We start from the raw sequence: 25,604 nt of genomic DNA, 5'->3' as shown, positions 1-25,604 counted from the left end.
CCCGACTCGCTGGCCGACGGGCTCGCTCATTGGCCGCGCCTCTCCCTTTCCTCTCCTTTGATTGGTCGCTCGGCGGGCCCTCGAGGGTGACGTTGAAAAAAGGGGGCGGGGAAAACCTGAGATGAAAACACGCCACCGGGGAGGGGGGAAGGGGGCGGAGCGTGGAAGTGAAGCTCCCTTCATTCTCCTCTAGAGAGAAATTATATGAGAGTCACCCAACTCCTGTAGGGGAACGTGCTTCCGGGCTCGCTTAGAAAGTACTTGAGTTTTGCTGTCTCTCTCTATAAAGCTGGGAGAAACAGGGGTGCAATTTGGAAATTTGGCCTTTCGTCCTTCAGAGGTTCGAGCGTCCCTTCTTAAATATCCTAATAATCCTTCTAAAATTGAAACATAAAAAGCTTCCAGACCCGGCCTGCCAAAAGGCAGGATGAATATAGTAGAATTCTTTATTGGCCAAGTGTGGTTGGACACACAAGGAATTTGTCTTTGGTGCATAAAAAAATACATTCATCAAAAATCATAAGATACAACACTTAGTGATAGTCATAGGATACTAAATAAGCAATCAAAATCATACTACGAAACTAAATAAAACAATATAATATAATATAATATAATATATATATATATATATATATATATATATATATATATATATATATATATATATATCCCTTTATTTCTTTATCAGTGAAATATAAATTATAGATAGATAGATATTATATAATTAATATATTTCAAATAAAAGTAGGGTAAAATACAATAATTATAGGATTAGATACAATATAATTTGATACACAGATATATAAAACAGTGTAAAATGACATAAAGTTATATTTCGGTTTGCAATCTACCCCAATCAGTTCCACGTATGCAGATCTCAACCGAACCATTTTGTTTTAAGTCCTGTGCTGTGTTAAATGTTATTTTCAGGTTCTGACCGCACATAAAAGTAAGTTGTTTTGATATAGGGGTCCCAACGGGTCCTTCATTTGGTATATGGACCAAGATACCTGTCTCTCAACCAGTGGTGAGTTTCAAAAATTTTTACTGCCAGTTCTGTGGGTGTGGCTTGGTGGGCGTGGCTTGGTAGGCGTGGCAGGGGAAGGATACTGTAAAATCTCCATTCCCGCCCCAATCCAGGGGAAGGTTACTGCAAAATCCCCATTCCCTCCCGATCAGCTGGGACTCGGGAGGCAGAGAATAGATGGGGGCAGGGCCAGTCAGAATTTTTACTACCGGTTCTCCGAACCACTCAAAATTTCCGCTACCGGTTCTCCAGAACTGGTCAGAACCTGCTGAAACCCACCTCTGCTCTCACCCCCTTATACAAGCAACAGTCAAATAGGATGTGAGCCAGGTCCTCTACCTCTGCCGCTCCGCAGATGCAGAGATGCTAATTGTAGGGTATAGAATCTCCCATATCTGACCATTGTGTCAAGCTGTTCGAATCTCGCTCACGTAAGTTGTTTTGGCAGTTGCAACTGCATATAGCTGTCTGCTTGAAAAATACGTTTGTATTTGCTCAGCCATTTCAACTGACCTTACTAAGGATAGCTATGTCATTTTGTGCTTCTATATCCTTAATTCTTTGGGCAGCTCTTTTTTTTTTTTTTGAGTTGTATCTCCTGTTACGCAAGAGACAGGAAGGCCACAGCTTCTTACAAAATTGGTTAGTTTGGTGATCCAGGAGATTTGTGATTGTAATTTTATTTGCTCCAGTAGACGTAACTTGGGGAGTCTATCGGTATCCATTTCATTGACTTTGCACCAGTAGTTACTGTATATGCTCCTGGTTTGGGCAATGGATTGGACTGGCTAACCTTGAAGATGCCTAGGATTCTAGGTTTCTAGGATTCTCCGTGGCTGCCTTATGCTTTGCCATTGTTTCTTCCATCCCATTCTATATTTTGCAATCTTGAATCCCTTCCACAAATGCCCTGCCTATTTTTGGAATGAAGCCCTCCATATACTGTGCAAAGAAAGATAATCTAATTCATCTACTGTGGATGGAAGTGAATGGAGAGTTTGCACATCAGTAAAGTGATATGTAGGGATGTGATGGCTCAGTGGCTAAGATGCTGAGCTTGTCGATCAAAAGGTCGGCAGTTCGGCGGTTCGATTCCCTAGTACCGTGATGGCGAACCTATGGCACGCGTGCCACAGGTGGCACGCGGAGTCATGTTGCCTGGCACGCCAGCTCAGCTCTGTCAGCTGATTTTCGGCCCTTTTGGGCCCACCAGACGAGGGCCTGGGGGGGGGAGGCCCGTTTTTCTTTCTCCCTGGCTCCAGATCCTCTCTATGCATCTGGGGAGGGCGAAAACAGTCTTCCCCACCCCCTCGGAGGCCCAAAACGGCCCGTTTCTCAACTTCCGGCCTCCGAGGGGGTGGGGAAGGCTGTTTTCGCCCTCCCCAGATGCATAGAAAGGATCTGGAGTCAGGTGAGAAAGAAAAATGGGCCTACCGGGCCATCGCGTGCCAGGAGTGGGGGGGGTCGCGCTCGCATGTGCGTGGCGGGGCACATAGAATGATGGGTGTGGGCACACACACGGGCAAACCTCCCCCACCCCACCCCTTCCTGGTAGTAACTCCCCATGACTTGTCCCAGCTTCTGCCAACCTAGCAGTTCGAAAGCAGGTTAAAAAATGCCAGTAGAAAAATAGGGACCACCTTTGGTGGGAAGGGAACAGCGTTCCGTGCGCCTTTGGCATTGAGTCATGCCGGCCACATGACCACGGAGACGTCTTCGGACAGCGCTGGCTCTTCGGCTTTGAAACGGAGATGAGCACCGCCCCCTAGAGTCGGAAACAGCTAGCACATATGTGCGAGGGGAACCTTTACCTTTACATTTAAAGTGATGTGTAAAGTGATGCAGTAAAGGGACGTGGTGGCTCAGTGGCTAAGACGCTGAGCTTGTCGATCGAAAGGTCGGCAGTTCGGAGGTTCGAATCTCTAGCACCGCGTAACGGGGTGAGCTCCCATTACTTGTCCCAGCTTCTGCCAACCTAGCAGTTCGAAAGCAGGTAAAAAAAAATGCAAGTTGAAAAATAGGGACCACCTTTGGCCTGAAGGCTCAAAGGTAAAAAAAGATGGCTTCCAGGTCTGACAGACAGGTGGGTGAGGGGAGCTATGACTAAGTAGCATGAATTACAGAGGCCTCTGATTTCCCTGTGATTCAGCCTTCAGCAAGGGAACAGTCTTGTTTCAAGCAGCTTGTGAGCTCACAGCTGTATAGGACAGGGGTCTGCAACCTTAAACCCTGAAAGAGCCATTTGGACCCGTTTCCCATAGAAAAGAAAACACCGGGAGCCACAAAATCCCTTCCCGTGCCTGACTATTTCTTGAGCAGCCACAAAATTAGCATATGTAGTTGAATTAAACGTTCTCTTTTCTTCTGAAACTTTTCTTTTCTTGGATTTATCCATGGTTGGCCTACTGGGGGTTGAAAACAGGGGTGAAATCCAGCAGGTTCTGACAGGTTCTGGAGAACCAGTAGCGGAAATTTTGAGTAGTTTGGAGAACCGGCAAATACCATCTCTGGCTGGCCCCAGAGTGGGGTGGGAATGGAGATTTTGCAATATCCTTCCCCTGCCACACCCACCAAGCCACGCCCACAGAACCGGTAGTAAAAAAAATTGGATTTCACCACTGGACTGGACTGCCGTCGGTCAGAAATCGTGTAGGGTTTGGATGGGGGGGGTTGGACTAGATGACCTACCAGGTCCCTTCCAACTCTGTTAATCTGTATCTGTATACCATTAATGGCCAAGGATGATGGGAACTTGCTTCCTAAGGCGATTTCATGAAACTTAGAAAGACTCTGCAGGAATCTGACCCTGCAATACAATAACCGGCCACAGGGGGCAATATAACACAGCAGCTGACTTCATCCCGTACTGTGTGTAGCTCACCATTTTCTCAACTTCGGCTACTTTAAGATGGGCGGACTTCAACTCCCAGAATTCCCCAGCCAGATATGCTGGCTGAGGGATTCTGGGAGTTGGTCCATTCCATGCCAGATGGGAGCTAAAAGTCCGCTCATCTTAAAGTGGCCAAGGTTGAGAAATAACTACTACTGTAGATTCTTCGCTCCTATTCCGTCTTTCCCCATGCATGCATGGATGGATGGGAGTTGTAGTCCAAAAGATCTGGAGGACAACATTTTGAAGAAGGCTTCTTAATTGTAGCCTACTCCAGAATTCAGTTGGCATCTCCTGGCCACCAGCATATTTCTAGGAAAATAGCTATGCAGGTAGTCCTCGACAATTGGAACCAGAATTTCAGTTACTAAGCAAGGCAGTTGTTAAGTGAGTTACAGGAATCAGGTGGTCATTAAGTGAATCCATTGACTTGGCTTCTTGGAAGTCAGCTGGGAGGGTTCCATGCATGGCTGGTTGTGAAGCACCCAAATTTTATCCTCTGACTTGGGGGGGGGGGTCGGGGGTGAGGGAGAAGAGGGTTATTGTGAGGACCGGTCATATAAGTCACTTTTTTCAATGCAGTTGTAACTTCAAATGGTCGCTAAACGAATAGCTGTAAGTTGAAGACTGTGTTACTGTAAGAAATAGCTTGGTTGTATTGACTGCCAAGGAAATCAGAATGTTCTTTTTTTGTATTTCTTTTTCTTCTTTCTTTCTGCCCTTTGTATTGTTTTTTTTTTCTTTCTTTCTTTCTTTGTCCTTTCTCTCGTTCCTGCTTTTACCTTTATTGCTTTGAAGGTCATAGGAGATAGATTCCTAGGGTTGGAAGGGACCCTGGAGGTCTTCTAGTCCAACCTCTTAACCCAAGGCAAGGGACCCTATACTATCTCAGACCAATGGTTATCCAGCCTCTATTCTATAACAGTTCTATGACAATATAACAATTCCATTTCATCCTTGTGTGTGCAATCACACTTGGCCAATAAAGAATTCTGTTCTGTTTTATTCCCTTCCCTTCCCTTCCCTTCTTTCTACTTTTCTCTTTATTATTCTATTCTATTCCATTCCATTCCATTCCCCACTTCTCTTCCCTTCCCTTCCCTTCCCTTCTTTCTACTTTTCTCTTTATTATTCTATTCTATTCCATTCCATTCCATTCCATTCTTTCCACTCTTCTCCTCTCCCCTCCCCTCCCCTCTCCTCCCATTCCTTTCTTTCCACTCTTCTCTTTATTATTCTATTCTATTCTATTCTATTCTATTCTATTCTATTCTATTCTATTCTATTCTATTCTATTCCATTCCATTCCATTCCATTCCATTCTTTCCACTCTTCTCTTCTCTTCTCTTCTCTTCCCTTCCCTTCCCTTCCCTTCCCTTCTTTCTACTCTTCTCTTTATTATTCTATTCTATTCTATTCTATTCTATTCTGTTCTGTTCTGTTCTATTCTATTCTATTCTATTCTATTCTATTCTATTCCATTCCATTCCATTCCATTCTTTCCACTCTTCTCTTCTCTCCTCTCCTCTCCTCTCCTCTCCTCTTCTCTTCTCTTCTCTTCTCTTCTCTTCTCTTCTCTTCTCTTCTCTTCTCTTCTCTTCTCTTCCCTTCCCTTCCCTTCCCTTCCCTTCCCTTCTTTCTACTCTTCTCTTTATTATTCTATTCTATTCTATTCTATTCTATTCTATTCTATTCTATTCTATTTTATATTTTACTGTATTTTACCCTGTTTCCCCCAAAATAAGACATCCCCAATCGGGCTTTTGAGCGCATGGCAATAAGGCCAAGCTCTTATTTCAGGGTTCAAAAAAATATAAGACAGGGTCTTATTTTCGGGGAAACACGATATGTTCTATTTTATTCTCTATATTCTATTCTATTATTCTATATTCTATTCTATATTCTATCTATATTATAAATTCTATATTTTATTCTATTCTCTATATTCCATTCCATTCTATTCTATTCTATTCTATTCTATTCTATATATTATATTATATTTTTATTCCATTCCATTCTCTCTCATTCTATTCTATTCTATTCTATTCTATTCTATTCTATTCTATTCTATATATTATATTATATTTCTATTCCATTCCATTCTCTCTCATTCTATTCTATTCTATTCTATTCTATTCTATTCTATTCTATTCTATATATTATATTATATTTCTATTCCATTCCATTCTCTCTCATTCTATTCTATTCTATTCTATTCTATTCTATTCTATTCTATTCTATTCTATTCTATTCTATTCTTAAAAATCACCAGTGATGGAGCACCCCCAACTTCTGAAGCCAAGCCCTTCTGCTGATTAATAGTTTCTGTGTCAGGAAATTTCTCCTAGCTTGTGTTTGTTTTATGCTCTTTATGAAACGTTCAATTTAAAATACAGCTTGCCAAGTTCATGTCTTGACATTCAAACCCCCGAGGCTCTGTGCAAAAGCCACATTTCCACTGTTCTTGCTAAAAAAGTGGCAGGGTGATTGAGTGGCAGCTATCTCCTTTTCTACCCCTCCTGATTTCCTACTGCTGGAAGAAATATCCATCTGGTCCAGTTCCAAACCGGGAGAAAGGCACTGGAAACATGGAGGCTGATCGGAAAGATGGTTTAATGATGAAGCAGAACCACATGGATGATCCTGGGCAGCTGAGCACATGGCATTGAGAGCGGGAGGTTTTTATACCTTCTCTTGGGCGTTGCACTTGAGCTTCCTGTTCCTGTGCAAGAACATGTATTCTATTGGCTGTTGTCAGACTCCCATGGGGCCATGTAGGGGTCATGTTTGTCTGAGCTACGTTTGGTTGAAGTTTGGGCTGATGCAATGAAGGAGCTTGTTGGGCAATTCCTATTGTGGCTGAGGGGTAACCCTTGCTACAGGGAATTTGCTTATGAATAGAGCTATCTATCTCTTTATCTCTTAAGTGCTGACATCTGCTGTGGGCTATTAAGGAAGGTGGGGGGGTATTAAGAGTGAGTCTGCTTCCTACCTCTAAAAAAAACTTGTTTCTCCATTTCTCATCCAGGGAAATATAATATGCTGCCTTTTTAATATTTCTCAAAATATTTCATTCTTCTAGGAGAGGGGCAGGCGCTGACTTCCCACACTACCATTTAATTCCTTTTGTGGGGACTGCTGAGAATCGTACAACGGATGGAGACTTGTAGCATAGGTTGTCTGCCCCACCAATTCATGGCTGACCATAGGAAACCGCACTGGGAGAAAAGCTGCAAAGGGAACTGGTCTAAGGAAAACTTGCCTGGAAGGTATAAACATACATTGGAATTGTAGTCCTTTGAAATCAGTGTCTTATGCATGGGGGGGGGGGGCGGGAGGGTATCCCACCTCGATTTTTCGGGAATGCAAATTGAGCCTTGCAATTCGGGTTGGAATTGCTGCATGAGAGAATGGAAGATAAAAACGAATGGAGCTAGACGTCGCAAATAGTCCTCAATGTACGACCGCAGTCGGGATGGCCGCTTCTGTCACTAAGCGAGGCGGTCATTAAATGAGTCGAGCCTGATTTTACGCCTTTTTTCCTGCAGTCGTTAAAGCCGATTGTTACAGCTGTTGAGTGAATGATGTGGTCATTGAGCAAGTCTGGTTTTCCTCATTGACTTTGCTGGTTGGAAACATATTCTATTCTACTCTGAATTCTATTCTATTCTGAATTCTATTCTATTTTAATCTGAATTCTATTCTATTCTATTTTAATCTGAATTCTATTCTATTCTATTCTAATCTGAATTCTATTCTATTCTGAATTCTATTCTATTTCGAATTCTATTCTATTTTAATCTGAATTCTATTCTATTCTATTTTAATCTAAATTCTATTCTATTTTAATCTGAATTGTATTCTTTTTCGTCTGAATTCTATTCTATTTTCTTCTGAATTCTATTCTATTTTAATCTGAATTCTAATCTATTCTGAATTCTATTCTATTCCATTTTCTTCTGAATTCTATTTTAGTCTGAATTCTATTCCATTCCATTTTGAATTCTATTCTATTATAATCTGAATTCTATTCTATTCTATTTTGAATTCTATTCTATTTTCTTCTGAATTCTATTCTATTTTAATCTGAATTTTAATCTATTCTGAATTCTATTCTGTTGTATTCTAATTAGGATCTTCCATTCATTAAACGAATGGTCATAAACTGAGGATTCCTATATTTGTTTTTACAAATACAGTTAACTTTATTTACAAATGCTGGAAAAGCTTGCTGGTCCTCCGTGTCAGTCATCTGCTCCGGACAAGTAACGGGAGGATTTCTTCTTCCTCAAGCAAATTGACTCCTCATCCAAGTTTTCTGCCCTTTCACAGAGTGGAGAATTTCTCCACGTCGTTCGAAATCAGCTTGAATCTCCTTTTGATTCAGTCAGGGTGAAAACATTTGGTCTAGTGATGAAAGCACCAAGTTAAAACCAGGAGACAGTGAGTTCTAGTCGCAACTTAGACATGAAAGTTAGTTGGATGACTTTGGGCCAATCACAAGGAGGTTCTGAGTTCTACTCCCGCCTTAGGCATGAAAGCCAATTGGATGACTTTGGGTCAATCACCAGGAGGTTCTGAGTTCTACTCCCGCCTTAGGCATGAAAGCCAATTGGATGACTTTGGGCCAATCACAAGGAGGTTCTGAGTTCTATTCCCACCTTAGGCATGAAAGCCAATTGGATGACTTTGGACCAATCACCAGGAGGTTCTGAGTTCTACTCCCGCCTTAGGCATGAAAGCCAATTGGATGACTTTGGGCCAATCACAAGGAGGTTCTGAGTTCTACTCCCACTTTAGGCATGAAAGCCAATTGGATGACTTTGGGCCAATCACCAGGAGATTTTGAGTTCTACTCCCACCTTAGGCATGAAAGCCAATTGGATGACTTTGGGCCAATCACAAGGAGATTCTGAGTTCTACTCCCGCCTTAGGCATGAAAGCCAATTGGATGACTTTGGGCCAATCACCAGGAGGTTCTGAGTTCTACTCGCGCCTTAGGCATGAAAGCCAATTGGATGACTTTGGACCAATCACCAGGAGATTTTGAGTTCTACTCCCGCTTTAGGCATGAAAGCCAATTGGATGACTTTGGGCCAATCACAAGGAGGTTCTGAGTTCTATTCCCACCTTAGGCATGAAAGCCAATTGGATGACTTTGGACCAATCACCAGGAGGTTCTGAGTTCTACTCCCACTTTAGGCATGAAAGCCAATTGGATGACTTTGGGCCAATCACCAGGAGATTTTGAGTTCTACTCCCACCTTAGGCATGAAAGCCAATTGGATGACTTTGGGCCAATCACAAGGTGATTTTGAGTTCTACTCTTGCCTAGGCATGAAAGCCAATTGGATGACTTTGGGCCAATCACCAGGAGGTTCTGAATTCTACTCCCGCCTTAGGCATGAAAGCCAATTGGATGACTTGAAGCCAATCACCAGGAGACGGTGAGTTCTAGTCCCAGTTCCTCTCTCTCTCTCTCAGCCCTTATTTTGTGGCGGGCAAAATAAGAGGAGGAAAGAGTATTAGGCATCTTCGCGACCTTGAATTATTTATAAAAATAATAAAAGTGTTATAAAAAAATTTTTAAAATAGCCCAGAACTCAGTAATCCCCCTTTCGAAATAAGGTACCACTTTCTCCAAAAGTCCAGATACTCATTTAGTAGAAAAAAAAAAAACACAAGCTTCTGTTTATTGATTGACATTCGACTTAGAAAAGGCACCAATAAATACACCGAAAACGAGCCGGGCAAGGAGGGGCTCCCTGTGCATTTGGGGGGGGTCCCTGCCCTGCAAGATGGGGTAGAGACCCTCTGTATCTTCACCCCCACATCGTCTCTCTCGCAGCTCGTGAGAAAACCTTCGTATCGTTTTTGTCTTTGCACAATGCTGGTTTTTTTCCTGTTCCATCCTCTCTGCTGTTCCTTGAGGTCTACATCATTCCAGCCTTCCCTCTTATCCAGGGATGGTCAGAGGACAGCGCTGGTGGCTAAAACCCACCTTGGAGCAACCGAGATGGGAGAGCTAACCAGGGCAAAAGTAGAGATGAGGAGGTTGCTGTGCGCCTTGGGACCCACACTTAATCCCACACCCCGCCATGTCTGCGTCAGAACACATCCGGCAGCGTGAAAATCATCGCTTTGAAGAACCCGAAGGCCACAAGTTTCATTGCTCAGACACTGCCACGGCCACCCAGAAACGGAAGCAAAATTGGCTTCCTTCAATGGAGAGAAGAAAAATCACAACTAGGAAAGTCCGTTTGCTTCGAGATGCCAGAAGAAAAGTTCTTCTTTTGTTCTTCTCCGTTGCAAACGCCAAACTTCTCTCTCTTGTTTTAACTTCCAAAAAATGGAGCTGGGGAGCGATCTCGGCAACCCGGCTAACTGGAAGGGCCCAGCGGCAAAGGGTTGGCCTCCGCTTCGTTGATCCTGCAACTAACGCCCGTGGGAGATGCCAGATCCCAGATCCTGATTCCCCCCGGTTGAAGCTCAAAGGCGGGTCGACTGGACGACGGGAGGCGCGGCGCTCTTTGCCGGCGTCTCCGGCAGGATGGCTTTGGATTTCCATCGAGCTCTGGGGAGACAGATGTTAAAAGGCCATTAGAAGCCGCAGATTTTATTAGCAGGAGGAATAAAGGGGCAGGCGAGATGCGTTATTGGAAAAAAAGAGGCCGCACCCAAGCAGAGAGAAGGCTATTTGGGGGGGAAAAAAAGGAGAGACAGAAAATCGATTTCTGCAGAGATAGGAACCCACGGGCAACGGGAAATTGCAAAATGATGAAAGGCATCGAACTAGATGGAGAGAGAAGGGTAGGGCAGGGTAAGGATAGGATAGGATAGGATAATATATAGAATAGAATGGAATAGAACAGAACAGAACAGAACAGAACAGAACAGAACAGAAGAATATATAGAATAGAATCAATATAGAATGGAATGGAATGGAATGGAATGGAATGGAATGGATTAGAATAGAATAGAATAGAATAGAATAGAATAGAATAGAATAGAATAGAATAGAATAGAATAGAATAGAATAGAATAAATATAGAAGGGAAGGGGAGGGGAGGGGAGGGGAAGGGAAAAGAGAGAGCCTTGGTAGTACAGTGGTCTAAGGCACCCTGTTATTAAGCTGGTTATTAAGACCAGCTGCTTGCAATTACTGCAGGTTCGAATCTCGTCAAGGCTCAAGGTTGACTCGGCCTTCCATCCTTTCTAAGGTAGGTAAATTGAGGACCCAGTTTGTGGGGGCAATAAGCTGACTTTGTATAAAATATACAAAAAGGATGAAGGCTATTGCTTAACGCATTGTAAGCCGCCCTGAGAAGGGCAGCATATAAATCAAATTAAAAAAAAGAGAGAGAGAGAGAAGGAAAGAGAAGAGAAGAGAAGGGAAGGGAAGGGAATAGAATAGAAGAATATATAGAATAGAATAAATATAGAAGGGAAGGGGAGGGGAGGGGAAGGGAAGGGAAAAGAGAAGGGAGGAGAAGAGAAGAGAAGAGAAGAGAACGGAATAGAATAGAATAGAATAGAATTAGAATAGAATAGAATAGAATAGAATAGAATAGAATAGAATAGAAGAATATATAGAATAGAATAAATATAGAAGGGAAGGGGAGGGGAGGGGAAAGGAAGGGAAAGAGAAGAGAAGAGAAGAGAAGAGAAGAGAAGAGAAAAGAGAAGGAAAACAACAGAATGAAAACGAGAGGAGAAATAGGAATACAGAAATAGAAATAGAACAGAATACAGAATAGAATGGAAGAAGGACACGGGGGAAAGAGGAGGAGGAGGAGGCGATGGAGAAGGTGACCCACCTCTCTTCAACTTCTGCCACTGTGTCCAGCAGAGGGACGTTAAACATTTCGGGCAGGAAGACCGCAGAAACGCCAGACACGACGGGCGTCACCCCAAATATCACCAGGGGCAGGAAAGGCTGGTAGTCCCCGGCCATCAGCACGAGGGGGGCTATGATGCCCCCCAGCCGAGCCATCACTGTGGTGAAGCTGCTGCCTGTTTGCCTGGCAAGGAAAACCCACAGAGATCTTTATAAGCTGGTCCCACCTTGTCCTCTTCACCTGCACAACGACGACCCTGTGAGGTAGGCGAGGCTGACTCACCTAATCCATGCTTCCCCACCAGGTGGGTGGAAAAAAAAACCTGTTGTAGCTTCACACGGGACTACAGATCGCACGTAGCCAGGCAGGCTCTGTTTCCTCTACTACACCCAGAACCTTGGAAAGAGCCTTGGTGGCGCAGCAGACTAAAGTGCTGTTAAGTAGCACCAGCTGCCTGCAATTACTGCGAGTTCAAATCTCACCAGGCTCAAGGTTGACTCAGCCTTCCATCCTTCCGAGGTAGGTAAAATGAGGACCCGGATTGTGGGGGCAATAAGCTGACTTTGTATAAAAAAAGAACACCGCTTTGGGGGGGGGGCGAAAGCCCTACTAAGCAGGTCTATACAAAAGTATGAAGGCCAATGCTTAACGCATTGTAAGCCGCCCTGAGTCTCCGGAGAAGGGCGGCATCTAAATCGAACCAATAAATAAAATAAATAAATAAACCACAAAAAAGGGTCTAAAAATGCAGTAGTTCTCAACCTCAGAAAACTTTTAAGAGGTGTGGACTTCAACTCCCAGAATTCCGCAGCCAGCCTCCTGGAATTCTGGGAGTTGAAGTCCGCATCTCTTTTTATTTTTTCCAATACGCTTTATTAAACTTTTATTACATTAAAAACATAAAAAAGTATTTCACTCAACAACAGCTATTTGTGGTGTTTTTCTTGTGACAATAGTTCGGGCATTATTTACAAAAATTGTGCGTATTTACATTCTTTTTTTATCTATTACTTATACTCAATAACTATCTCTCTTCAATCTATCTCCGTTCTATCCAGTTATACCACTGTTCCCTCACATTGTAAAATATCGATGCCTCTTTATCTTTTAAACTCAGCGTTAATTTGTCCATTTCTGCGCAATTCACGACCTTTTGTATGACCAGTTTCTCTGCGGGTGTGCATGGCTGTTCCAACACTGAGCATAGGCAATGCTGGCAGCGGTTAATATGTGTAGTACTAGTTATTTTGTGCCCTTCACATTTTTTTTTTAAGATCCCCAATAGGAAGAGTTCCGGTTCTAAGTCTAATTGTTCGTTAGTAATTTCCTGAAGCCAATCTTTAATTTTTAGCCAATATTTTCGAGCCTCAGGACAGGACCACCACATGTGGTAGTATGTTCCCTCTTTTTTTTTTTACATTTCCAACATATGGGGCTCGTTTTAGGGTACATTTTCGCTAATCTCAAAGGAGGTAAGTGCACCTTTTAAAGTAGTTGAGGTAAGAAACAGTGGTCTAGTGCAGGGGTCTCCAACCTTGGCAACTTTAAGACTTGTGGACTTCAACTCCCAGAGTTCCTCAGCCAGCTTTGAGGAACTCTGGGAGTTGAAGTCCACAAGTCTTAAAGTTGCCAAGGTTGGAGACCCCTGGTCTAGTGTGCTGCGTGCTGAGATTCAAGGCCTAGTTTCTTCAATTCTAGATTGATCCTTTCGGGACACGCCAAGCAGGTGTCCTCCAGGGGCGTTAACCACAACTCCTATCATCCCCAGCCTGGGGATGGTCATAAATGTGGTAGGAGAATCCTGGGCTGCTGGATCTAGAAAGGGAGCCAGGATGTCTCTGAAAGGGGGAACCTGACCTGGATTTCCAAGAGGGACCCCTCCCCCAACATGGTTTCCACACCTATCGGCTTACCTGATCACCGTCGGGAAGAGTTCCCCTCCGTACAGGTAGAGGCACATGGAAGATGCCGCTAAGCAGCCTTTACCCAGAACCACAAAGACAAGACGCAGCGTCAACATATCTAGGAGAAAGGGAGGTAGGTTGAAAGCATAACCTGGTTAGTTTTCTTCCAACGTGGGCCCGAGACAGTGTTTCTCAACCTTGGCTACTTTAGGATGGGTGGACTTCCACTCCCAGAATTCCACAGCCAGCATGTTGAGAAGCATTGAATTAACTCGATTCCTCCCTCCCTCCCTCCCTCCCTCTATCCATCCACCCATCCATCCACCCATCCCTTCATCCATCCATCTATCCATCCATCCCTTCATCCATCCATCCATCCCTTCATCTATCCATCCATTCTTGTTTCTCAAACTTGACAATTTTAAGATGTGTGGACTTCAACTCCCAGAATTCCTCAGCCAGCATATTAAGAAGCATTGATCCATCCATCCATCCGTCTATCCATCCCTTCATCCATCTATCCATCCATTCTTGTTTCTCAAACTTGATAATTTTAAGATGTGTGGACTTCAACTCCCAGAATTCCCCAGCCAGCATATTGAGAAGCACTGATCTAACTCTATCCCTCCCTCCCTGCATCCATCCATCCATCCATCCCTTCATCCATCTATCTATCCATCCATCCCTTCATCCATCAACCCATCCATCCCTTCCTTCTATCCATCCATCCATCCATCCATCCATCCATCCATCCTTTCATATAGCATATTGAGAAGCACTGATCTAACTCTATCCCTCCCTCCCTGCATCCATCCATCCATCCATCCCTTCATCCATCCATCTATCCATCCATCCCTTCATCCATCAACCCATCCATCCCTTCCTTCTATCCATCCATCCATCCATCCATCCTTTCATATAGCATATTGAGAAGCACTGATCTAACTCTATCCCTCCCTCCCTGCATCCATCCATCCATCCATCCCTTCATCCATCCATCCATCCATCCATCCCTTCATCCATCCATCCATCCATCCCTTCATATATCCATCCATCTATCCCTTCATCCATCCATCCATCCATCCATCCATCCATTTCTCAAACTTGATAAATTTAAGATGTGTGGACTTCAACTCCCAGAATTCCCCAGCCAGCATATTGAGAAGCACTGATCTAACGCTATCCCTCCCTCCCTGCATCCATCCATCTATCCATCCATCCCTCCCTGCATCCATCCATCCATCCATCCCTTCATCCATCCATCTATCCATCCATCCCTTCATCCATCAACCCATCCATCCCTTCCTTCTATCCATCCATCCATCCATCCATCCATCCCTTCATCCATCCATCCCTTCATATATCCATCCATCTATCCCTCCATCCATCCATCCATCCATCCATCCATCCATCCATCCGTTTCTCAAACTTGATAAATTTAAGATGTGTGGACTTCAACTCCCAGAATTCCCCAGCCAGCATGTTGAGAAGCACTGATCTAACTCCATCCATCCATCCAGTGTGGCTGGCTGGGGAGTTCTGGGAGTTGAAGTCCAGAACTGAAGAGTCAGAAACTCTGCTCTTGATCTTGTCTTTTCCCACAAACATAGCTACAGGGGAGTAAATTAGAACTGCTAGTAGATCCCTGAAGGTGGACACTCCTTCTCGTTGTTTCTTCTTACCGGAAGGGACAGGAAGACTGACCAAAAGGAACAGTCCTGCAAGGATGAGGGAAACGGACTGGATGATGCGTCGGCCGACGTAGCTGAGCAGCAGAGCACAGACCATCTTGGCCACCAGGTCTGTTGCTCCAAAGAAGAGCTGCACCAGGAAGACGTTCATGCCAAACATGGAGAGGTCCATGGAGAGCCCAAAATAGGCCATGTTCATGGAGAAACTGAGAAGGACAAATATTGGATTAGAAGTTATCTAGGTGGAATCCCACAACTGATAAGAAATGCTGGTGTTGGGTTGAGGGTCTCCTCATTGGCTGGAGAAGATGGAAGTTGCCATCTTCTCAATCTGAGAAGGACCTCTGTTTGGAGAAGATGGAACTGCTTTGTCCATCCTTCCTTTGGTGATGTCTTCACCATACCTGATGAGCATGAGGCAACAGCTGATGCGTCTCAGTCCAGGGGTGCGGAAGAGGTCCAAGCAAGAGTGGTTGCCCCGTCCTGGAGAATTACTCCCTGTTTGGATCTCCAGCATCTATGTGGAGAGAAGAAGAGATTATATAAGAATAAACACAACTGTTTTTGTGCGTAGAGCCGTGTTTCTCAACTTCAGGCACTTTAAGACGAGTGGACTTCAACTCCCAGAATTCCCCAGCCAGCATGAGGAGTTGAAGTTCACAAGTGTTAAAATAGCCAACTTTGGAGACCCCTGGTCTAAAGTATAGTTGATCTGGACTGGTCCCCAGTGCCAAGCTAGATTGGACTTGGTTACCACTCGATTAGGAGACCATCATAGGATCCTAGGAATGTATGTTAGATCGGGAGGTTGAAAACTATTCTAGAAATAGACAAGAGTAGGCCTGCTTCCATCTTGTTGTCCAAGGAAACTGCCCAGAAGTGAAGTTCTCTGGTGTTCAGGAGTCAGCTTGGATTTCAGAAGATATTACATCATAGATAGTCTGCACTAGATCAGACATTCTCAAACTTGTCAACTTCAAGATGTATGGCTTCAACTCCCAGAGTTCCCTAGCCAGTGTAGGAGTTGAATTCTGGGAGTTGAGAAATAAGGATGGATGAATGGATGGATGGATGGATGGATGGATGGATGGATGGATGGATAGATCAATGCTTCTCAATATGCTGGCTGGAGAATTCTGGGAGTTGAAGTCCACAGATCTTAAAATTGTCAAGTTTGAGAAACAAGGATGGATGGATGGATGGATGGATGGATGGATGGATGGATGGATGGAGTTACTAAAGTGCTTCTCAACATGTTGGTTGAGGAATTCTGGGATTTGAAGTCCACTCATCTTAAAGTGGCTGAAGGTGAGGAACAGGGATGGATGGATCAATGGATGGATGGATGGATGGATAGATCAATGCTTCTCAGCATGCTGGCCGGGGAATTCTGGGAGTTGAAGTCCACAGATCTTTAAATTGTCAAGTTTGAGAAACAAGAATGGATGGATGGATGGATGGATGGATGGATGGATGGAGTTACTAAAGTGCTTCTCAACATGTTGGTTGAGGAATTCTGGGATTTGAAGTCCACTCATCTTAAAGTGATGAAGATGAGGAACAGGGATGGATGGATCAATGGATGGATGGATGGATGGATGGATAGATCAATGCTTCTCAGCATGCTGGCTGGGGAATTCTGGGATCTGAAGTCCACTCATCCTACAGTGGCCGAGGCTGAGGAACACTAGGGTAGGATTATTCCCAATCCAGAAGTGCCAGACCAACCCCTAGAGAGCCAGTTACGGGCCGTGTCCTGAACCTCAGAGAAACCCCCGTTGCTCCTCACCTCCAGTACCACGGCCTCCCCCGCGGCGGCTTTCCCGTTGATCCTGGCCACATGCTTCAAGTTGCGCAGCGCGGCCTCACGTTCATTGTTCATGAGGAGCCAACGGGCCGACTCTGGAAGCCACCTGAGGAGAAGGTCAAAAAAGGGGGGCTTGAAGTTGCTTCTGGGGTTCCGGGTTTGATCCTGCTCCTATCCTGCTCTCCGTGGTGGCCAGGGAGAGCTGCTTCGTTGTTTTGAAAAGGGTACACAGGTAGTCCTCGACTTAATGACAGTTCATTTAGTGACCGTTCGAAGTTACAACAGGACCAAAAATGTGATTGAGGACCATTTTTTAATGTTTATTATGACCACTGCAGCATCTTCCATGGCAGTGTTTCTCAACCTTGGAAGCTTGAAGATGGGTGGACTTCAACTCCCAGAATCCCCCAGCCAGCGCTGCTGGCTGGGGGATTCTGGGAGTTGAAGTCCACCCATCTTCAAGCTTCCAAGGTTGAGAAACACTGCCCCATGGTCAGGTGATCAAAATTCAGACGCTTGTCCACGGACTCATATTTATGACGGTCGCAGGTCCCGGGGTCTCGTCATCCCCTTTGGCGGCCTTCTGACGAGCCAAGTCAATGGTGGGGGGGAGCCAGATTCACTTAGCGACCGGGTTACTGACTTAAGAATTGCAGGGATTCACTTGACGACTGTGTGGCAAGAGAGGTCGTAAAATGAGGCAAAATGCATTTTATAGACGTCTTGCTTAGCAACAGAAACATTGGGCTCAATTGTCGTAAGTCAAGGATGATCTGTACAGTTTAAAGGCTCTCTATCTTTTCTCTCCCATCACATTGATGTCACATCGCTTAACCCACTTACAGGTTATCTTCAACTTACGTCCATTCGTTCAGCAGCCGTTCAGAGTTACGACAGCATTGAAAAAGTCACTTGGGGCCAGTCCTCGCACTTACATCCGTCACAGCATTGCCACAATTGCGTGTTGTGGGTGTTGCGAAGTTGTGAGTTGCTCCATCCCTGGAGTTTTTCAAGAAAGGACTGGACCGCCATTTGACTATCTATTTATTTATTTATTTATTTATTTATTTATTTATTTATTTATTTATTTATTTATTTATTTATTTAATTATATTTCTATACCGCCCTTCTCCTGCGGGACTCAGGGCGGTGTACAGCCAGGATAAAACATAGCATATAAAATTTAAAAACATTTTAATAAACAATTAAATAATTTTGGCCCGAATTTAAAACAACCCAATTAAAACCGAAATTTGAATAAAAAAAAAACCTGAGAGGATGGGATCAAGCCAGTCCAGCTAGATGGTATAGGGCAATGATGGCTAACCCTTTTTGCCGTCACGTGCCAAAAGTGGGGGAGACGGCGGGAGGGTCGCATGCGTGCATGCCCACACCCATAATTCAATGCGACTCCCCCCACCCCCGTGCATGCATGCGTGATCCCCCACACACACTCCCCCTGCTTTTGGCACGCAATGGCCCGGTGGGCTCGGTAGGTCTGCTTTTTGCCCTCCCCAGGCTCCAGAGGCTTTCTAGGAGCCTGGGGAGGACAAAAACAGCCTTCCCCCCTTCACCCCCCCGGAGGCCCTCTGGAGGCGGAAAATGGCCCAAAAGGCCCAAAAATCAGCTGGCCAGCACACACATGCACGCTGGAGCTGAGCTAGGGCAATGCTCATGTGCCCACTTGTGGCACACGTGCCATAGGTTCACCATCATGGATATAGGGTCTCCTGCCCGAGCAGGGGGTTGGACTAGATGACCTCCAAGGTCCCTTTTTAATTTTTTTTTTTTAATTTTTGATTTATATGCCGCCCTTCTCCAGAGACTCAGGGCGGCTTACAATGTGCTCAGCAATAGCCTTCATCCTTTTGTATATTTATACAAAGTCAGCTTATTGCCCCCACAAACTGGGTCCTCATTTCACCTACCTTAGAAAGGATGGAAGGCTGAGTCAACCTTGAGCCTTGGTGAGATTCGAACCTGCAGTAATTGCAGGCAGCTGGTCTTAATGACCAGCTTAATAACAGGGTGCCTTAGACCACTGTACTACCAAGGCTCTTTAACCCTGTTATTCCACTATGTGGTATGTTGGGTGCTTGGCAACGGCTTGTATGTACAAGGGTTGCAGCATCCTTTCCAGCTCAATAAGCAAAGTCCACATGGATGGTTGGCTCACTTAACAACCGCATGGTTCACTTTAACGACTGCAGGATTCGCTTTACACTTGCTGCGATTCACTTCGCAACCATGGCAAAAAAAGGGTCTTAAAAGCGGGGGGGGGAGTGGAACTCACTTAATGACCACCTCACTTAAAAAAAAAAAAACAACAGAAGGTCCAGTCTCAATCGTGGTCATAAATCAAGGACTACCTATATAATTTCCTGGGGATGTTGTACGAACATCTGGACTCAGCCAGAGGCCTGCAGCCTTCCTCGCAATTAAAGTTACGTTCTGGCCTGAAGGGAAAATTGGGGAAAACTCACCAGGAATAGGCGAAGAAGGCGAAGAACGGGGCGGAGATGGACAGCTGCAGCCAGCGCCAGTCGCGAATGGCGTACGCCAACCCTGCGAGCAGCACCTGCCCAGCTGTGCTGCAGTAGCTCTGGATGGAGACCACCACTGCCCGGGATTTGGTGGGCACCCACTCCAGACCTGGGAGAGGAAGAGGAAGACAAGCTGAAATGTCAGACCCCCCCCAGCAAGGGTAGGATGGATGGATCCATGATAGAAGAGAATAGTTGCAGCTCAGGGTTGAACTGAGAATCTCTGAGCTTCGTGGTTTTCTCGCGGACATTTCGTCACCCAACTAGCTAACATCTAACACTGAAGATGTCTGCTTGGTTGTCTTCTAACACTGAAGGGAGGGGGGTTTATGGAGGAGGGTGGGAGAGGAGGAGGAAGAGGAGGAGGAGGAGGACTGTGGGGTGCTTGGTACTCTCTGACCTTGGTGGTTTTCTTGCAGACGTTTCCTGACCCAACTAGGGAACATTGTCAGTGCTACAAGGGAGGGGGCTTGTAGAGAGGAGGAGGAGGAGGAGGAGGAGGAGGAGGAGGAGGAGGAAAAGGAGGAGGAGGAGGAGGAGGAGGAAGAAGAAGAAGAAGAACAAGAAGAACAAGAACAAGAAGAAGAAGAAGAAGAAAGAAAGAAATAGAAGAGGAGGAGGAAGAAGAAGAGGAGGAGGAAGAGGAGCAGGAGGAGGAGGAGGAGGAGGAGGAAGAAGAAGAAGAAGAAGAAGAAGAAGAAGAAGAAGAAGAAGAAGAAGAAGAAGAAGAAGAAGAAGAAGAAATAGAAGAGGAGGAGGAGGAAGAAGAGGAGGAGGAGATGGAGGAAGAAGAAGAAGAAGAAGAGGAGGAGGAGGAGGAGGAGGAAGAAGAAGAGGAGAAGGAGGAGGAAGAAGAAGAAGAAGAAGAAGAAGAAGAAGAAGAAGAAGAGGAGGAGGAGGAGGAGGAGGAGGAGGAGGAGGAGGAGGAGGAGGAGGAAGAAGAAGAAGAAGAAGAAGAAGAGGAGGAGGAGGAGGAGGAGGAGGAGGAGGAGGAGGAGGAGGAGGAGGAAGAAGAAGAGGAGAAGGAGGAGGAGGAGGAAGAAGAAGAAGAAGAAGAAGAAGAAGAAGAGGAGGAGGAGGAGGAGGAGGAGGAGGAGGAGGAGGAGGAGGAGGAGGAGGAGGAGGAGGAGGAGGAGGAGGAGGACTGTGGGACTTGGTGCTCTCTGGGCTTGTTTGTTTTCTGGCAGACATTCCATGACCCAACCAGGCAACATCATCAGTGCCAGAAGGGAGTGGGAGTGGTTTCCTTTCATCATCATCATCATCATCACCAGTGGTAGCACTGATGAGGTTACCTAGTTGGGTGATGAAACATCTGCCAGAAAACAACCAAGCTCCGAGAGCACCAACCTAAGACTGCTTTCCAAAAATCGGAGGAGGGTCCCCTTGAGGCTAACCAGTCCAGCTCCTTGTTGACGCCAGTAGCCAAGCCATCAATGGAACCCAATATTTCTCCAGCTTTGCTACTTGGTGGACTTCAATTCCCAGAATTCCCCAGCCAGCATTGCCCACACTTCGCCCAATTTTAAAGCCGGCTGGCTGGAGAATTATTGGGAGTTGAAGTCCACCCAGCGCAAAGCTTGCCGAGCTTGGGAACCACAGCTCTAACCAAACCTTCACCCCGTATCTTCCCACGTGCCCCCCTTCCCAACCTGTCTACCCACCACTCACTTAAACAGATGTAATTCAGCAGGAATCCGGAGATGCCGATGCCGCTCAGGAAGCGGAAGATGCAATAGGTGAGGAAGCTGTTGGAGAAGGCGGCCCCGGTGCCCATGGTGGCCACCATCATCAGGGACCAAATCAGGATCAGCCGGCGTCCGTATCTGTGCCAAGAGGGTTTACAAGTAGGCTTAGCACATGTCGGTTCGATCCCAGGTTTCTTGGGGAGGGAGAGGGCAGGGGACGGATTTTGCGTAGGATTCGGAAGGGGGGCGCAATGCGAGACTTAAGAAATCATCCTTGCCTTTACGTAGCACAAACTCCTCTGTGTTTATCTCTTTGAGAGACAATTTTGGTCTAGAGGTTAAGGCACCCGGCTAGAAAGTGGGAGACGGAGAGTTCTAGTTCCGCTTTAGATACAAGGCCAGTGGGATGACTTTGGGCCAATCACCAGGAGACTGGGAGTTCTAGTCCCACCTTAGCTATGAAAGCTGATTGGATGACTTTGAGCCAATCACCAGGACACTGGGAGTTCTAGTCCCACCTTAGCTATGAAAGCCGACTGGATGGCTTTGGGCCAATCACCTGGAGACAGAGAGCTCTAGTCCTAGAGAGGAACAACTGGCTGGGTGACTTTGGGAGGGTAAAAGGACTCTTGCCTTGGGTAGGTGGCATTGGGCTACTAGAAGATCTCCAAGGTCCCTTCCATCTCTATGATTCTATGGGCCCATCTTTCCCTCTCAACCCAGCCCATCTCGCAGGGTTGTTGTGGGGAAAATAGGAGGATGAAGGTGTGTTAGATAGATATACGTCGGACATTTTCGCTGCCTTATTCGTAAAAATAATAAAGGCGGGATATAAATAAATAATAAGAGAGAGAAATACGCTCAGCTGCAAGGTTCAGACCGCCTAAAATGCACTCTTTTATTTGTAGAATTCTTGCCTTGCAGAATTCTGCGATTTGTATGTCCCCCTCTGGATCGGGCAGCCCCCCACCCACCCACCGACACCCCCCCCCCGTTTTCTTGGCTTGCGGAATTTTCCTTCGGCCGCCTGAAGCTTCTTACCTGTCCGAGAGGTCTCCCAAGACGAAGGCCCCCACCAGGACCCCTGCCATGAAGAGGGATTGGGCCAGGCTCTTCAGGGGCTGCAAGTTGCAGACCAGGTCCCACTGCAAGGACACAGAAGAAGAGAGAGCTGCAGAAAGGTTGGGGACCAAGGCCTTTAGGGCATTGCACGAAGAATTGGATAACTTCAGAAAAGTTCATAATTCCTCCACTTGGGCGTTCGCAGCGTGTCTGTATGTGTGTTTATCTGTACATGTGACAGAGAGCCTGGGAGAGCTCCCACGTCAAACTGTAGATCAGTGGTCCCCAGTCTTTTTGGCACTGAGGACTGGTTACGTGGAAGACCGTTTTTCCACGGATCGAGGCTGGCGGGTGTTGTCACCCAGGCCCAAGTAGTTAGTATTAAATACAAACAGTTCGAAAACAAACAGACTTTATTAGAACAGCTGAGAATTAACTCATTCTCAGCGTCGTCCAAACTAAATGAAAGCAAATTCTTCAAAACACCATTCCATAGTTTATCACCGACCTTGGGATAATTAGGCAAAGTGCCAAAGGCTTTTCTTGGCAAAAGCTCAGAAGCAGAAGACGCCAACAAGAAATGAATACAGTGAAACAAGAAGCAATTCTCTCAACGGTTGTTTTCCGGCAAAAAGCCCAAGAGCCGTTGCTGGTCCTTTAAGCCTTATGGGAGGGGCCAATCATCTCTTGGCCTTACTCCTGAGTCGTCCTCTTTGCTTGAGCTGCTCCTGCCTTCTGGCAGCTCTTCTCATACGTGCACTAGGAACAGGCTCCTCCTGTTCCTCTGCCTCTCTGCTGTCAGCCTCTGGAGGCTCCGGAGTCCGCACCTCACTCCCCGATGGCCCCGGCCCCATCTCTGCCTCTGACGCAGAGCCCTCATCCGGGCCTTCCCCAGCCTCCGGGACTGGCCCATGTTTTTCCTCATCCTCATCGCTATCCGACTCCGCTGCCAGCTCCGCAGGCTGCTGGCGGACCACAACAGAGGGGGGGATGGTTTCAGTTGTGCTTGCTCACCTGCTGCTCACCTCCACCTGTGCAACCCGGTTCCTACTGGGTTGGGGGGCCCTGCTGTAGCTATAGATCACATCACGACCTACATCATAAGCTGAGGGCATATATAGGTATCCTCGACTTACAACAGTTAGTTTAATGACCCAAGTTACAACGGTACTGAAACAAGTGAGTTATGACAGTTTTTCCCACTTACGACTGTTCCAACATCCCCACGGTCACATAATCAAAATTCAGATGCTCATATTTATGACGGGTTACAGTGTCCCGGGGGGTCACGTGATCCAACTTTTGTGACCCTCCGACAAGCGAAGTCAATGGGGAAGCCAGTTTCACTTAACAACATGTGACTAACTTAATAATTGTGGTGATTCACTTAGCAACGGTAGCCAGACAGGTTGTAAAATGGGGGCAAAGCTCAGTTCACAAATGTTTCACTTAGCAGCAGAAATTATGGGCTCTATTGTGGCCGTAAGACTAACTATACCAGTCCAGTATCAGATTTTTTTTCATATAAATGATGTTGAGCTTCAATGGCTAGATCAGTGATGGCTAACCTTTTTGGCATCGTGTGCCAAAAGTGAGGGGAGTGCGGCAAGGTCACCCATGTGTGTGCCCTTGCCACTGCGCGTGCGCCCCCGCCCCCTTTTAGCACATGATGGCACAGTGGGCCCGGTAGGCCCTTTTTTCACCCTCCCCAGGCTCCAGAGGCTTTCTAGGAGCCTGGGGAGGGCGAAAACGGCCTTCCCCACCCCTCCGGAGGCCCTCCAGAGGCAGGAAACAGCCTGTTTCCCTATTTCTGTTGGGCCCAGAAGGCCCGAAAATCAGCTGGCTGGCACACATGCGCGCCAGAGCTGAGCTCACGTGCCCACTGATATGGCTACGCGTGCCACCATAGGTTCACCATCACGGCCATATAGATTGACTGACTGGCTGATTAAATAAGTAAATAAACAAACAAAAAAATAAGTAAATAAAAGGAGCCGGAGGTGACCTCCGAACATACCTCCGTCACGATGGTGGAAGCGAAGGTGCTGTGGTCATACTGCCACCCGTCAAGGCAGGATTCCAGTCCCACCTCCTTGCCCGTCGTATCGTTGGCATCAGGCGCCAACCATCCCGCGAAGCGCTGGCAACTGTCCGGCTTCAGGTCTTGCCCGAGCGGCACCAGATTCTCTTGCTGGGAGAGGTTGCCCAGCTGCGCCCGCCTGCACCCGTGCTCTGGGGTGGCCGCGCTGAAGTTCTGCACCAGGTTGTGGCTGGCCAGGAACAGGACGGGCAACGAGAGGAAGAAGACTGAGAAAATCTGGAAGGTACCCATGCTGCCAACCTCCTCCAGCAGGTCCCCGAAGGGGATGGTGGCCACGGGAGGCCCTGGGCACAGGGAGAGGCGGCGTTGTTGTCCCTTCGCTGGAGCCATCTCTGTCCGGTTTTTCTGTCTTTTTCCTTACTGCCAAGGAAAGGATCCCCTTTTTATAAGCAAGGAGAGGAAACGGAGAGGGCAGGTTGGATTAATGAATGGCCATCAGGAAGCTGCGGCTGACCGGGCACCCCCTGGCATGAGAAGCAGGTAGGACAACAGCCATGGAAAAGGCAGGGTATGTGTGTGCGTTTGTGCATCTGTGTGTGTTTATGTCATTTTTTGGCCCGTCCTGTAATTTGCCCAGCTTTGCCCTTTTTCCTCCCACCCACCCCACTCCAAAAAAGCGATGTGCAGGCAGTCCTCGAATTACGACCGCAATGGAGCCCGGTATTTCCACGGCGAAGCGAGACAGTTGCTAAGGGAATCGCGCCCGTTTTGCGACCTTCCTTGCCACGATGGTTAAGGGAACCGCTGCAGTTGTTAAGTGAGTCACACGGTTGTTAAATGAATCTGGCTTCCCCCCACCCCCCATTGAGTTTGCTGCTGAGACGGTCACAAAAGGGGGGATTGTGTGACTCCGGGACATGGCGACCGTCCTAAATATGGGTAGTACTCAACTTGCAACAGTTCATTTTGTGACCATTCAAAGTTACAACGGGACTGGCAAAAAAGGGACCGTTTTTCACACTCGCGACCATTGTTAGCATCCCCGTGGTCACGTGATCGAAATTCAGAGGCTTGGCAACTGACTCATATTTATGACGGTCGCAGAATCCT

The 25,604-nt window shown here is 46.3% G+C and overlaps 2 protein-coding genes and 1 long non-coding RNA gene across 4 annotated transcripts in view; 1 reads left to right on the top strand and 2 right to left on the bottom strand.

Moving 5' to 3' along the window:
• ATG2A (autophagy related 2A) overlaps nt 1-63 on the bottom strand; it is an 87,765-nt gene extending 87,702 nt beyond the window's left edge. For both annotated transcript variants that reach the window (XM_060691930.2, XM_060691933.2), the window contains exon 1: nt 1-63. This exon is cut by the window's left edge and continues 322 nt beyond it. The gene's annotated coding sequence lies outside the window, so the exon portion shown is untranslated.
• Nucleotides 1-10,621, top strand: part of LOC148111559 (uncharacterized) — an 11,062-nt gene extending 441 nt beyond the window's left edge. The window contains exon 2 of the long non-coding RNA XR_015730457.1: nt 7,003-10,621. This is a non-coding gene — a long non-coding RNA (uncharacterized LOC148111559). The remainder of the gene's footprint in view (nt 1-7,002) is intronic.
• Nucleotides 10,410-24,884, bottom strand: LOC117657682 (solute carrier family 22 member 6-B-like). The gene is made up of 10 exons (XM_087881270.1): nt 24,471-24,884; nt 22,433-22,536; nt 21,375-21,529; nt 19,644-19,812; nt 17,143-17,266; nt 15,758-15,870; nt 15,345-15,559; nt 13,672-13,780; nt 11,738-11,941; nt 10,410-10,494 (listed from the first exon to the last, which is right to left on the bottom strand). Exons 1-10 carry the CDS (start codon nt 24,882-24,884, stop codon nt 10,410-10,412), a joined length of 1,692 nt encoding a protein of 563 aa, XP_087737396.1.
• Between the last annotated feature and the right edge of the window lie 720 nt (nt 24,885-25,604).

The sequence above is a fragment of the Pantherophis guttatus genome, chromosome 18 (assembly GCF_059756535.1).
Source record: "Pantherophis guttatus breed Tessera chromosome 18, ASM5975653v1, whole genome shotgun sequence".
In the NCBI taxonomy this organism is placed as follows: Eukaryota; Metazoa; Chordata; class Lepidosauria; order Squamata; family Colubridae; genus Pantherophis; species Pantherophis guttatus.
The sequence above is the reverse complement of the archived record's forward strand: the minus strand, read 5'-3'. Positions and strand labels throughout refer to the sequence as shown.

What these genes read in the sequence shown, in the direction of transcription:
- LOC117657682 (XM_087881270.1), bottom strand. Translation starts at nt 24,884, where the DNA reads ATGGCTCCAGCGAAGGGACAACAACGCCGCCTCTCCCTGTGCCCAGGG. An exon ending in GCTGAATTACATCTGTTTAA is followed by an intron (nt 19,813 to 21,374) that starts GTGAGTGGTGGG and finishes TTCCTCTCCCAG; the next exon opens with GTCTGGAGTGGGTGCCCACC. An exon ending in CTCTTCCCGACGGTGATCAG is followed by an intron (nt 11,942 to 13,671) that starts GTAAGCCGATAG and finishes TTTCCTTGCCAG; the next exon opens with GCAAACAGGCAGCAGCTTCA.